Here is a 14,876-nt window from a genome sequence, read left to right as displayed (position 1 = left end):
TATATATAGAAAAATTAGCCGGGCATAGTGGCGCATGCCTGTAGTCCCAGCTACTCGGGAGGCTGAGGCAGGAGGATTGCTTGAGCCCAGGAGTTTGAGGTTGCTGTGAGCTAGGCTGACGCCACGGCACTCACTCTAGCCTGGGCAACAAAGTGAGACTCTGTCTCAAAAAAAAAAAAAAAAAAAAAAAAAGGGAGGAGGGAAAGAAAAGAGACAGGACTGGGGAAGGGCCGCTCCCTTACCCACGAAGGTGAAGCGCTCCACGGGCGGGCGCACACAGCAGATCCGGCTGAGGCTTTCTCCCACCTTGCCCAGGATCTTGGCTGTGGGAGAGAGCAAGACAGACAGGGACGGAGGGAGAGAACCACGCACAACTTACACGCAGCCCGGCACCGGGGCCGCCGTAAACAACAGGGCGCACTGGGCGGGCAGGGGCTGGGGAGTGGGAGGCAGAGGAGGGTGGAGAGAAAGAACAGCAATATGACAGCAAAGATTCCTCCTTCTCACTCGCAGTCCAAGGCACGAGTGTGGTGAGCCACAGACTGGAATCCGTTTTCTGGTCATGTTTATTACATTGTTGAAAAAAATTGGAAAATATAGGAGAAGGAAATATAAAGAGGAAAATAAAAAAACAACCATTATCCCACCCCTAGAGGTAACCACTGCTAACACGGTGGTATATTACTTATTTTCTTTCATTTTTTAACTGGATATTGTGCAGGTATGTTTTCTATTTGTAAATGGGAATATAACATCTTATATCACAACATTACTGCGTTATATAAGAACACAGGTAAAGCATTGAGCACATCCAGGCACATCGTCCTCGATGTCGGGTAAGTGTTGGTGGCCCCTGTTCTCTGTCACTGTGGAGGTGGCTAAGGGTGTGGGAATTCTGGGTACAGCCTGCAAGGGTGTGACTCATGGCCCTGCTAGTCCTCCCGGTGAGACCTTGGGCAAGATCCTCAACCTCCCTGGAAGAGGCAGAGAAAAACGCTCTACTTTGTATATTTAATTCCCAATTAAGGCAATATTATATTTATATTTGAATACAGGAGAAGAGTGCACACTACCCCCGACCTGTCTGCCTCTCCCCGCCCCGCTCTCTCTCTCACTGCGATTGCAACTATGTTGCTCTGATGCTCTATATTAAGGGTTATCCAAGCATGATCCCGGGACCAGCAGCATCAGCGTCTCTTTATTAAAAAGACAAGTCCTCCTCACCCTCCCAGACCTCCTGAATCAAATTCCAGGGTGGGTCCCAGCAGTCAGTATTTAAACAAGCCCTTCAGACGACTCTGAAGTTTGAGAACCACAGTGTCAACATCCCCCTACCTGCAGTGGGCTTGGTGGGCACATTGTTGTTCTGGTAGATGGGCTGGGGGGTCTCATGCTGTGGCTGTCCAATCACAGGTGTCATGGAAGGTGTGTTGACATTGGAGAGGATGCAGCCAGTCACCCTCTAGGGAGAGAGAGAAGTGCTAAATCAGTGTCATTAGTGAAGTGACTCTGCAAAGCGCTTCCCATTTTTCTCTAGGCTTCTCCATCATGGTGAGGCCACCTTGAGCTGAGGTGGGTTTTAGACCCAGCTGCACCACGTGGTCACCAGGCTGGCAGGAGACACAGTAGCTCAAGCGTAGAACGTGGTGCTACACGGGGTCCTGAGTTTGAATTCAGGCTCTGCCTCCTTCTAGCTATGTGACCTCAGAGAGTCACCTAATCTCTTCTGAACTTCAATTCATAAGTCTAACGATATGCCTGCCTTTTCAATCGGGTTAGATTGCACAAGCGAGCGTATGCAAAGTGCCTACAGAGCTCTTGACGCACGAGAGGAATGTAGCAAACAGCAGCCAATGTTGCAACCTTCCCTGTAACACGAATCTCTAGCCTCCCTGCCCGGTTTATGGGGCTCAAATGAGATCATGTCTGCAAAAGGGCTCGTAAGCTCGGGAAAAGTCACACACACACACACAAACACACACACACACACACACACAGGGCTCTACCACCACCTGCGGCTACTTCGGGCCAGGGATGTCAGTAATGCAGCCAAGCAAGAGAGCAGGATGTGTTTGCGCTGCAGGAAGGGGGGTGGGTGGGCTCTGGGCGCCCCCTCGCCTGCTCAGTGTGAACACACATTCCAGAGCCAAACGGAAATTCTGTGTGTATTATCCATTGTCTCGCGTTATCTGCCCGGGTGCTTCTCTCCAGGGCTGCAGAAAACACAGCGCTGATAAGACCGCATTCATTCCTCCCAGCTGACCCAGAGGCAACCCCACTCGCAGGGGAGAGAGGGAGAGTGGGGACTGGGCCACAGAAAAACAAAGGACGAGTTTCCAGCCTGCTTAGCTTCACGAGGGCCACCGCTTATTCAATGTTCCTTTCCCGAAAGCCAGTGTCTCGGGAGTCATGGGGCAGCACCCACCACCCACTCCTGCCGCTGCTCTTTCCGGATTAGAGTCTTGCTCAGAGGACCCCCGACCCCAGGGCTGGGGTGACCCTCTGGGCACCTCTTCCACAGACAACCCTGTGAGCAGAACTGCAGTGAGTTCTTCTGAGCCCTGGCAGGGCAGGCGTTTGTCCCGTGGGATCAGCTGTCACCTTTGTAATGTTCCTGGCAGGAGCAGGGCACAGCAGCAGCAGCCACATCTGGGAGCCACTGGGAGCCACTGGGACGGGCACCGTGGGACCTTCTCAGCCTGCTTTGTGGGCGTCTCTGCCCGGCTGCGGATGCTGGGGTGGAAGGAGTGGTCTGCCTCCTTTATTTCCCCACCAGAAAAGAAAACACCACATTCCCCTTCAATGACTGGGCAGTAGCTGAAGAATTTCTTCCTCTTGCAGCCTTGTAAGTCCCATTCCACTTGTGCTGTCCCAGAGGAGAAAACGGCTGGCTGCACACCTGCTCCTGCCCTCATCGGTCCCCGTAGGCTCCCGTCTTCTCAGAGGCCTTTCCCTACGTTGCCCTGAGTCACCCGTTAAGTCACATGTCTGTCTCCCTGGCAGGTCTGGCCTCACGCTAGGACTGGGAGGGCTGGGAGTTACTAGGAAGCAGCTCCGAGCTCTCTCCAAGGCCGGGGCCATCCGAGACCTACATTCTCCGCCAGCCTCTGCCCATCACTGCAACAGCTGGGGCTCCCGCTGAGCTTCGCTGGCCCAGACTCACGCCCAGGGCATGAGTGACAGAGGAAGAGCTCAGGGAGCCCAGACATTTGGACAGCAAACAATGGCTGGGCTTTATGGCCAGTATAGCCACTGCTCGGGGGTGCCTGCAGGGTTCAGGTTCCTCCCTTCCTCCACGGAGCCTGAGGCTTCTGTGTGACTACAAGGAGCACAGGCCCCCAGGCGACCCCCCAGGTGACCCCCCAAAGTGACCCCCCCAGGTGCCCCCCCAGGTGATCCCCTGAGATGATGTGACATGTAGCCTGAGAAATAAACCTGTGTGAAGCCACTGAAACTTGGGGGATGCTTGTTCCATGGCATATCCTGGCCTATTCTGACTGGTACACCCTTCTACAGTAAGATGGGCGTTTCTTGTCGTGGCTGTCGTGGAGGCCAGCACAGGAGAGCAAGTCAGTGTGACCCCATGTCAGAGTCCTTTCAGGGGGACCAGGAGAGACAGGATGTGTATGAAGCGTTCTAAAAGCCAAAGGAAGGGAAATGTTTTCTTCAATTCCACGGGGGAAAAACTTAACAGATTAAGTATTCCACGGGGGAAAAACTTAACAGATTAAGTGTGGCAACAGCCAGCTGGTCCCTTCTGCCTCTCTTGCCCTTGACGCCCCAGGAGGGTCTGGAGCCTGAAGCTCCACATCTGTTAAAGTGAAGCCCGGCTGCGTGGCTGGTGGAGCATTGGGGGCTGCTCCCCAAGGAGATCATGACGGGCCCCCTAACAGCAAGGACACAGACAGGGAAGAGGGTCTCCCTGTGCACAGTGACGCCAGGCTGGGTGGAACCGGGGGCTGGGGAGGGCTCCGCAGCAGCTGGGGTGATCAGGACTCACTGCTGTCTTGGGCGGTCAGGCTTCTTGTCATTGGTGGCTCTGCTTTCTGCCCTGTCACTGCGGGAGCCGATGGCTGGTATTGATCTGGGGAGGGCAGAGCTCTGCTCGCTCTGGCAGCGCTGCTGGCTGGCGCGGGGCCTGTTACAACCTGGCAAACTGCCCTGGAGTGTCAGCAGCCGCCCCAGGCCCCGGCTCCAGTGGGGAATCCAGGCGTTCTCCCCACCTGTGTCACGAGGCCCTCAAGTACGTCCTCAGGTACGTGGGCTCCTCTCTACCCAACGACACAACAGGGCTCTGCCACCCTCGGCCCGTGGGGCTTTGGTGATGAGTGGGAATGAGGGTGTGATGACTGGCGGGCGTGAAGTGCCCCAGCCACAGCTGCGGCAGCCTGTCCTGGAGTTAGGGGACCAGGGGGTCCCCAACAGGTGGGGCAGGGGGCCTGGCTGCTTGCACCCCCTCCGAGTGCTCCTCCCTTTTCCTGCCTTTCTTTTCCCTGTCTCTACTTCGCACTTTCTAAAGTCCTACAGCTGTGCTCTCCTTCACCCCACTTGCTCCCAGTGGGGAAAGCTGTCTGAGTCACACCCAGCAGCTGCGCCCTCATGGGAGACCAAGTTCGGGGGTGGGAGGCGGGGGCAGCTCCAGCTTCCTAATTCACGGCCCTCCTTCGTGCCGTTCACGGGCTGGTCTCTCCCACAGCTGGCAGAGAAAGAGCAGGCCAGGCCGGGTGCAAGGCCAGAGCACCCTTTCCTCACCCTGCCCGGCTCCTGAGGGCGCGGCCCCTCCCCTGCACCCTAGTGGTTCACTCACCCTTCGGCCGTGGCCCCGCTTACCTTCATGAGGTCCCGATGGTGTTCCAACACACTGCAGGTCGTCTGCCAGGTGTCCTGGTAGCACTCCCAGGGGTCCACCCTAACATCATCAGAGAGAGAAGTTTCCATTGGTTTCCATTGCCACGCTCCTTCCTTACCGTCTCCTGCACAAGACCGTAGCCCAGGGAGCCTGCAGCCTTAGCCATACCCTGAGCTTAGATCACAAATCAGGTAAACCCTGGGCACGGAACACTTTTCTGAGCCTCAGTCTCCTCGTCTTCAAAATGAGAGGAGCATGGCAGGCGCTGATGAGGACAGACGCTGGTGCCAGTCTGCCTGGGTTTAACCCAGCCTCAGCACTTTCCAGGGGGTGACTTTGGGAAAGTTACGTGATCTCTCAGTGCCTCAGTTCCCCATCTGTAAAATGTGAACAGCAGCAGTAACTATCTTACGGCTCTGTTAGAAAGGCTCAGGAAGCTTTACCTATACAGTGATTAGGACAGTCTCTTGCTCTTATTCTTACCATCAAATAGAAATTCTCCACTGGGCGCTCTAGGATTTTGACAAGGATTAAATGAGCCAGGACCTCATGGAGCGGTGGCTGTGTTTGTCCCTGCCAGGCCACAAGCCCTGGAGAATCAGCCCTGGCTGCCTCCCTGTGCACGGGGTGCCCTGTGGGCGTGGCGGCCAGGCGTGCAGACCAGCAGGCAGGGACTCACAGGCCAGCCAGGCCCCCCACCACACACCCGGTCTCAAAGTGAGCAGGGACCCAGCCCCAGCCTGATGCAGCACTTGGGCTTAATTGCCATTTAATGAGCCGCTAAATCGGGATATTTCTCAAACATTCTGTTAGCAGTCAAGCATTCCCTATCTACCCTCGCCCCCCGCCCCTACACACATATGCACACCTAAGGTTCCCAGAGATGGGATCTCACTCGCTGAAAACCCTTAGAGAGTCAGCTTGCTCTGAGCTGGCTCCTCCCAAATCCCTGACCGCCCCCTGCCCCGCCCCAGGTGTGCACACGTCCCCAGAGATGGACAAACACTTGACCCGGCCAAACCAGACCCCTGTGTCGGGGGCCCGGCCACAGCCCACCCCATCTCTGGTGCGAGCTCTTGGGCATCCCCAGTGATCTCAGTTCTGGGAATTATGATTTTCCAAGTGCCCAGAACAGCCCGGGGCAGGTGGCGGGCACTCAGTAAATATTTGTTGAATGAATGAGGGAATTATTCTAGAATCTTCTAAGCACATCCAAGCAGTAACAGCCTCCTGCCCAGTGATTTCCCCACTGGACCCCACTTTCCCCAGGCGACCAGGAGTTACAACATTAAGTGGCCTCGTTTTCATCCTGACTCGACCACCCACATACTGTTGCTCGAACCCCTTGCCTTCTCCAGGCCTGCTTCTCACCTAAGAAAAAGCGGCTGTCTCCCTACCTGACCCTGACCTTTGTCTCAAGGAGGAGAAAGTCTGCGAAGGGCATGTGCTTCTCACACACATCACTGCACACAAGTGGCACGGATCCCTGTGTAATTACCATCGTCCCCTCCCTTCCCGCTCCCGCTCCCGCCGCCCTGTCTCTTCCTGGCCTGACTCTCTGCATCCCTCACTCTGAGGTCGGCTTCCCATCACTTCTCCCCTTCCATGGAAGCCTCTAGGTGCTGCTTATTTTTCCACAGGGAGAAATTACAGCACAAATGGTGTGCCATTATTTTTTCAAAACGTCATCTTCTAATGCAAATTATAATGGTAGGAACTTTGGGGAGCATAATTAGCATAATTGGCGGAAGCTTGCTTTAATTACACTGCAAGCTCAGCTGATGGTGAGGGTGGGGGGAGCTGCCATCTTAGCTGCACTTTCTGACCAGAAAGGCAGTGAGCAGGATAGGGACCTGCTGGGTAGGACTCTGGCTGCCAAAAAGGGTAGGGCTTGCAGGCCCCACGCTGCACCACTGTCTGGAGTCCGTGTTGGGCCCTTAGCGAGCCTGAGTTTGGGGAACGGAAAATTGCTGAGGCCAGAGGACATTCCCTGAAAGGTAGTGAAGGTTAATGGACGTTAGTGGGAATGGGAGTGGGAGGCGTTTTGGATTTTCTGGCCATACCTCATCCCAAACCCAGTGATGTTTCTGGAAGCTCTAAGGGTCACTCCAGGACCCAGAGGTGCCAAAGCAGATGAAACACTTAAAGCTCCTCCTTTAATTTCATGGGCCCCATAGCTTGGTTCAAAAATAATCAGTTGGGCCACCCCTGGAGGTCTACCTAATTATTGCCCGAACTGAGTGAACATCCCCCCCCAAACTCTTCGGGATCCAAATCACTGTTGGGACTCTTCCTCAGCCCCCCACCTCTCCAACCTCCCCCCCTCCCACTGCCCCGTGAGTCCCAGGACCCCCTGCCCCTGGCATCACCAGGCCAGCCCTACCTGATCCAGTCGGAATTCTGGACCGCCAGCTGGCACATGATGAGACGGTGCCGGCTCGACACCAGGCCCTGGGGAGTGACAGAGCAATCATTGGGAGACTCCCTCTGTTCCCCACAGCGCCCCAGATCACCATCCCAAGCCAGCCCAGTATAAAAGTGCAGCCAGTTTTCGGTGGTGAGAGGGAATGAGGGACGTGACCCCTTCGCTTGTCCGTCTGCCACACAGACAGGCGTGCAGTGGCAGAGGGAAGGCAAAGGAATGGAGGGTGTGCGGCATATACCCCCCCAACAGGGCCAACAGATGAGCCTCCATCTACGAAGCAGCCCCGTGTGCCCTGCACAGAGATGAGACTTAACTCAGCAAATGTTGCCTTGTCTCATGGCTCAGTCTGGCTGGTTAGGTGACTTCCCCGGGGGGCCCACCAACTTGCATCTGCGGGAGAAAGGGGGAATGTCTGGTAGAACTCCTAGATTTCCTGGGACATGTGGCAGGGAGGGAGGGGCAGGGAAATGAATTTTAAATTAGATTAGAAGAGGCATAAGCCATTTTCTCCTAAAATCCCCAGGAAGACTTGCTCAATGCAGCTCAACCCATAGGCAGCTGCCAACATGGCATCCATCGTGCCAAGTCAGATCGAGCAGGTGCGCCTGCTCCTCCGCTGATGAGTCCAGACCAGCCTGGCGCTGTGAGCAGTGGGGCCTCCCGGCTGCTGTTCCGACACCCACCCGCTCAGGTCCGACTGGGGTCCTGAGATGGGGGGCGGGACGGACGCTGCTCAGGGGCATTTTGTGTTTCCAGGAATCTTAGCACAGCTGGCAGTGGGGCAGTTTTACGCTGGAGGAGCTATCAGGCCAGGGAGGGGGGAAAGGAGGAGAGGGGGCAAAGGAAGGAACCCACCTGTTTTCCGTAGGAGTCGTGGACAGGGGAGACAATCCCGCCAATCACAATAAACCTTCCGGTCTTGTGCAGATAATCTCTGGCTCTTTCTAAGGAGGAGAAGAAACCCACACATTATAAAGAGGAAAAGTGTGGATTAAAGGTGATAATTGAAATCAATATGTTCAGCTCTGTAAGGCTAAGGTTTATTTCCCATCTTTCTTGCCATTTAAATAGAAAGTGTCAACTTTCAAAGCAAACACTGGTGATTCAAAAAACTAAGGAACCAGATTTCAGCACAAAAGGATTTAGAACTCACGGGGATTAATCCTGTTTTAAAGGTCCTCTGTGGGTCCTTTCTGTAGCTCAGAGGGGTTTAAAACAAGCACCTCATTAAGAACCATTAGAGATACAGATTGGAATTTACCCCTATTGTCAATGTGGAGGAATGTTTTCTTTTTAAAAAAGCCTCCTTATAATATGAAAGATGTGCTGATTGCTTCCCCTAATTATTCAGGAGAGAAAAACCACCCAAACAAATTTAAAGGGCTTTGCACATGATTATGGAGAATTGGCAATCAACACAGAAGACCACCACCATTACAGCTGGTTGAGAAAAAAGTTTGACTAGAGAAAAACCATTTTTCCCTTTGGAAGAAAAGCGATGTTGCTTTTCCAAATGTATCAGACAAGCCCAATTTCATTTTTGTGATAAAGTTCAGCAAACTCGGAAGGGGCTGCAAAGTCTACTTCTATCTCACTTCCTAAGGCAGGTGTGGGGGACATGGGGCCTTAAGGCCACATGTGACCTTCTAGGTCCTTAAGTTCGGCCTTTTGATTGAACCCAAATTTTACAGGAAGAATCCTTTTATTTTTTTATTTTATTTTATTTATTTATTTTTGAGACAGAGTCTGGCTCTGTTGCCTGGGCTAGACTGCGTGGCATCAGCCTAGCTCACAGCAACCTCAAACTCCTGGGCTCAAGCAATCCTCCTGCCTCAGCCTCCCGAGTAGCTGGGACTACAAGCGTTCGCCACCATATACGGCTAATTTTTTTTTCTATTTTTAGTTGCCCAGCTAATTTCTTTCTATATTTAGTAGTGATGGGGTCTTGCTCTTACTGAGGCTGGTCTCGAACTCCTGACCTCAAGCAATCCTCCTGCCTCAGCTTCCCAGAATGCTGGGATTACAGGCGTGAGCCACCATGCCCCGGCAGTAGATGAGTTTAAAGTCATTGTTTGATGCTAAGAAAGATCCAGCTGAAACACTAAAACATGCAGTGGAATATCCACACCTTCGGGCAACATGCCTAAAAAATGCTTTCTTGCTTTTCAATCACTTCTTGCTGCGAATCTACATTCTCCTACCTAACCCAAATCAAGATGCCCCTGACGTCACAAATGGCTAATATCTATCTAGATGATCAACTGAAACAGTGGCCCTCCATGCTGCAGCCAAATGTTCACATGCTTTCCAACAAAAAGCAGACACTGAAGATCAGTTAACTTTAAAATTAACAAATAGTTTTCATTTTTTGGAATTATTAAGTTAGATTTTTACAAAATAATGTACATTTTTAAGTATACCTAACTGAAATTTCTTGAATATGGCCTTATTTGATTACGGCTAAATTAATGCGGCCTTCCAACATGAACCCCCCCCCAGGGGGTTCATTGTACAAACCCAACACGGCCTGAGCTTGTACTGCAGAGGAAATTTGGCATGGATTTTACAGTGAGGGAATTTTTAAGTGAACAAAAGCCTAAGCAGCAAGGCTGGCTGTATGGTTTACAAGCAAGTTTCCAGGATTAACTTGCTAGCTCCCTTAACACTTAGAATTCTCACCACACTTGCCTCTTTCTTTTTTTTTTTTTCTTCCAATGTGAAATTTCTTAGATTTAAAAAAAATTAATAGGCTAATTTTAGCACTGTGTTAGATTTATAGAATAGTTGAGCAGATTGTACACAGAGTTCCATATACTCAGCACCTGCCCCCACACATTTTTACCTCCCCCACCCACAGTTTCCCCCATTATATTAATAATCTTGCATGAGTATGGCACATTTGTTACAATTGATGATCAATATTAACACATTATTAATTATAGTCCACAGTTTACATTAAGATTCACTCTTTGTGCTGTACAGTTCTATGGATTTTGACAAATGTGTGACATGAATCCATCATTATAGTTCACTGCCCTAGAAATCCACTATGCTCGCCCATTCACCCCTCCACTTCCTCCCAACCCCTGGCAGCTACTGATCTTTTTACTATTTCTATAGATTTGCCTTTTTCAAAATGCCATATAGTTGGAATCATACTAGTATGTAGCCTCTTCCAACTGGCTTCTTTCATTAAGTGGTATGCATTTAAAGTTCCTCGTATCTTTTCATGGACTGACAGCTCATTTCTTTTTATCCCTGAACAATATTCCTCTGTGTGGAAGTACTTCGGTTTGTTTATGCATTCATCTACTGAGGGACATCTTGGCTACATCCAGTTTTTAGTGATTATAAATAAAGATGATATAACATTCATATGCAGGTTTTGTGTAGACATAAGCTTTCAATTCAGTTCAGTAAATACCTAGGAGCCATATGGATTGTATGGTAAGAATATGTTTAGCTTTGCAAGAAACTGACAAACTGTCTTCCAAAGTGGCTGTGCCCGTTTGCATTCTCACCAGCGGTGAATGAGAGCTCCTGTTGCTCCAAATCCTCACCAGCATTTGAGTTTGGGGATTTTGGCCATTCTAATAGGTGTGTCACGTTTGCTTTTTAAAAGAGTAATATTGCTTTGCTTGTTTTCAAGTCTTATTTTGGGACCAAGTTAAAGGCCTTGTAGCAAAACTTGTCTGATATTTGGATAAACTCCACAGCCCCTCTTTCCTTCTCGTGGCCCTTCACACCCCAGTCTTCCTCAGGATCATTTACATCTGGCCCATGGCTGTCACAGACTCTCTGCTGCAATGAGCCAGGCCTCCCTGACTCCCCTGTCCTCCAAAAAGTACCTTCTCCTTACTCTCCACTCACCCGAGCACTGCATTCAAAGCCCAGCTCCGCCCCACGTCCGGCATGCCTGCCCTGCCCATCATTCTCCGCCTCTGGCCTTATTGCCCTGCATCCAGTGCAAGGGACCTGAAAACTGTTTCTGGAAGTTTCTGTCTCAACTCCTCTTCTGTACTATGGGTTCTGCAAAAGCAGGGGCTTTGCTGTAGATAAGAGGTCCCAAACTCACAACTAATGGAGATGCGCAGTTGACATGAATGCATGTGAGAAGCAAGCTGGATATAAGAGGATTTGCATTCAGCTACTTGTAGGTCAAACAACCTTGACATTGCCTTTTGAACCACTGTGTGTGCTTCAGAAAATGCATCCCTGTTCCAGATGTGGCCCAGTCTATCACCTATGCTGAAGATTTCTTTGGCTCAAAAGCACCCAGCAAAGTGACTTGTTTACTGAGCAACGGATGCTCAGTAAGTGCCCACACCTAGAAAGCTCATGTAGCTGCTGGTCCCTATTCTTGGCCTCTAGGGTGTGCTTCCACTGAGCCATCTCGGCCGGGAGAGACATTCACTCCATTCCTGAGAATTCCATTTCAATTCAGTAAATGTTTACTGAGCACAAAACACCATGGTGGAGTTAGAGTGATAAGGGGGTAGAGATGACTTTATTTATTATTCTCCAAAGGTTCACAGTAAAGGGAAACAGAAGGCTACACTTTTGGCTCTCATGGGAGGCAAATTGGGATGAGCACTATAGCAGTGGCTCTCACTGTTGTTATTTTACTGCAACCCACAAGAAATACATTTTATATCATAACACGAAACATACCTATGTATATTTAACTGAAATAAATTTATTTTACAATCCTCTTACTACGGTATCACACATGGATATTTTCTAGTGTATTACATTCTAGTAATCATACATTTAAATAAAAATCTGGTCACAACCTGCTACTGGGTGACAACCTATAGTTTGAACAATTCTGTGCTATAGTTGAGATACTAGGGCAAGGAGAAAAAGGGACAGGAGAGATTAATTTTGCCTGGGGAAGTTGAGAATGGCGTCTTGGCGGGGGTATACTTTTCGTTTGGCCTTGAGGGAAGGAAGGGCTTCAATAGACAAAGTGAGAGAGAGCTTTCCAAGCAGAGAGAGGAGTTCGAGCAAATACCCAGAAACTGTAGGATGGAAAGCATGTCTCCAACTGGTTTAGTCTCAACTACTGTGGTTGGGATGTTGGGATGAGGGTGAGGGAGGGGTGCTGTTGGCTAAGTAGGTTGAAATCAAACTGTAGAGGGCCCTGAAAGCCAGGCCAAGGAATGTCTCTTTATCTCAGAGATCACTATTTTGTTATATGTGTTCCGTGGACTAGTTGCATCAGAATCACTAAGGTTAGGTTATTAAAATGCAGATCCCTAGGCCTTAGGCCAGGGTAACTGAATCAGAATCTCTGCGGTTGGGATTTAACATTCTGCATTTTTTTTTTCTTTTTACACCCTCCTCATTTGCTAGAATTGTTATATCCTCTTGTTGAATTGAATCCTTTCTCACCATATAATGACTTTCTTTGTCTCTTTTTACAGTTTTTGTCTTGAAATCTATTTTATCGGATAGAAATATATTTACTCTTGCTCTTTTTTGGTTTTCATTTGCATGGAATATATTTTCCCATCTCTTTATTTTCAGTCTTTATAGGTGAAGTATGTTTCTTGCAGGCAACATATGGTTGGCTCTTGTTTATTTTTTTATCCATTTAGTCACTCTATGTCTTTTGGTTGGAGAGTTTAGTCCATTCACGTTCAATGTGGTTATTGATAGATAAGTACTTACTACTGCCATGTTATAATTTGATATCTGATTGTTTTGTGGCCTTCTCTTTCTTCCTTCCTGTCTTCCTTTGTTAAAAGTGATTTTCTCTGGTAGTGTGTTTTAGTTTCTTGCTTTGTATTTTATTTATTTTTTTTTAATTGTATTATTTTTATTCTTTTTTTTTTCAATTTAATTTTACAGAATCAAAGAGTCTAACAGTATATCTTGTTAGATACAGTATGTCCTCATAATGTATACATTATTTCTTGTACAATGATATGAAATAATATGGGAAATATTCATGATAAATTATTAAGTGAACAGTGCAAGTTAAAAACAATAGTTTCATATTTTTTTCCCCACCCCCCCCCCGCTTTTTATTTTTTATCTGTTGTAGGTTTCTTGATTTGAGGTTACTATGAGGCTTGGAAAAAACATTTTTATTTAGGATATTAAGTATGAAATGTCCAATTTCCTTAAGTACTAAGTTTGACAGTTGGTATCTCTGACATTTCACTTTGACACTTCTTGTTTTATTTTTATTGTGAAGGTACATCCTCAGCCTTGAAAATGCATGTTTTGGCTTGTGATTATCTTTCACATTTTTTAAGAGCAATTTTTGTGAAACCATGAATAAGTAAAAAATTTGTGTTATTTTCTAATATGAGCTCTGTCATGAAACCAATGCAGTGCAGATAGCTCAAAATATCAAAGAAGTGTTTGGGAAGGATGTGGCTAATGAATGCACAGTACGTCGATGGTTGGAGAAGTTCCATTCTGGTGATTTTAATCTTGAAAATGAGCCATGTGAGTGAGCTGAGACCAAGGTGGATAATGATGAGCTGAAAGCTGTAATGGAAATAAATCCATCTCTACTTATGTGTGAATTAGCAGCAAGGTTTGATGTTACTATTCCGACAATAATGGACCATCTGAAACAAATTGGCAAGGTAAAGAAGCTGGATAGACGGGTTCCACATGAATGAAACAAGCATCAGAAGAGACATCGTCTGGAAGCTTGCCTTTCTTTGCTGTCACAACATAAAGGCAAATCATTTCTACACCATATTGTTATGTGTGATGAAAAATGGACTCTTTTTGAAACTTGCAAGCATTTGACACAAGAGTTGGATAAAGACAAAGTGCCAAAACACAGTCCAAAACCAAATATTCTTCAAAAAAAGCTAATGGTGTCTGTTTGGTGGTCCAGCACTGGTATGATCCACTACAGCTTCATGAAACCTGGAAAGTAGATTACAGTGAATGTCTAGTGCAACCAGTTGGATGAAATGATGAGAATGCTTGCCATTAAGCAGCTGAGATTGGTCAATAGAGACAGGTCAATCCTCTTGCAAGACAAGCTCAACCACATGTTGCACAACAACACTGCTCAAATTACAGAGGCTGGACTTGGAAACTCTCTGTCATCCACCATATTCACCAGACTTTGCACCTCTCTCCTGACTACCACTTCTTCCAGGCTTTGGACCACTTCTTGCAAGGAAAAATATTCAATTCTCAACAAGCGGTGGAAAACACCTTTTGTGATTCATCACCACTGACTCTCTAGCCTTCTTTGCTGCTGGCATAAACAAGCTACCGTTAAGATGGCAAAACTGTGTCAATAGTTTAGGCACGGCCAGGCGGGCGCGGTGGCTCACGCCTATAATCCTAGCACTCTGGGAGGCAGAGGTGGGCGGATCGTTTGAGCTCAGGAGTCGAGACCAGCTTGAGCAAGAGCGAGACCCTCCGTCTCTACTAAAAATAGAAAGAAATTATACGGACAGCTAAAAATATATATAGAAAAAATTAGCCAGGCATGGTGGCACATGCCTGTAGTCCCAGGTACTCGGGAGGCTGAGGCAGGAGGATTGCTTGAGCCCAGGAGTTTGAGGTTGCTGTGAGCTAGGCTGACGCCACGGCACTCTAGTCCGAGCAACAGAGTGAGAC

General features: G+C 48.7%; 1 protein-coding gene across 1 annotated transcript in view; it reads right to left on the bottom strand.

The window, feature by feature from the left end:
* The window catches only part of NMNAT2 (nicotinamide nucleotide adenylyltransferase 2), a 135,658-nt gene that overhangs the window by 27,208 nt on the left and 93,574 nt on the right, over positions 1-14,876 (bottom strand). Inside the window, exons 2-6 of the mRNA XM_069459737.1 lie at positions 8,130-8,218; positions 7,233-7,300; positions 4,831-4,909; positions 1,336-1,462; positions 243-323 (exon numbers count right to left, since the gene is read on the bottom strand). Coding sequence (XP_069315838.1) covers positions 243-323; positions 1,336-1,462; positions 4,831-4,909; positions 7,233-7,300; positions 8,130-8,218 — 444 coding nt within the window. The remainder of the gene's footprint in view (positions 1-242; positions 324-1,335; positions 1,463-4,830; positions 4,910-7,232; positions 7,301-8,129; positions 8,219-14,876) is intronic.

The sequence above is a fragment of the Eulemur rufifrons genome, chromosome 27, assembly GCF_041146395.1.
Source record: "Eulemur rufifrons isolate Redbay chromosome 27, OSU_ERuf_1, whole genome shotgun sequence".
Taxonomy (NCBI): domain Eukaryota; kingdom Metazoa; phylum Chordata; class Mammalia; order Primates; family Lemuridae; genus Eulemur; species Eulemur rufifrons.
This window is presented reverse-complemented; position numbering and strand designations above follow the sequence as displayed.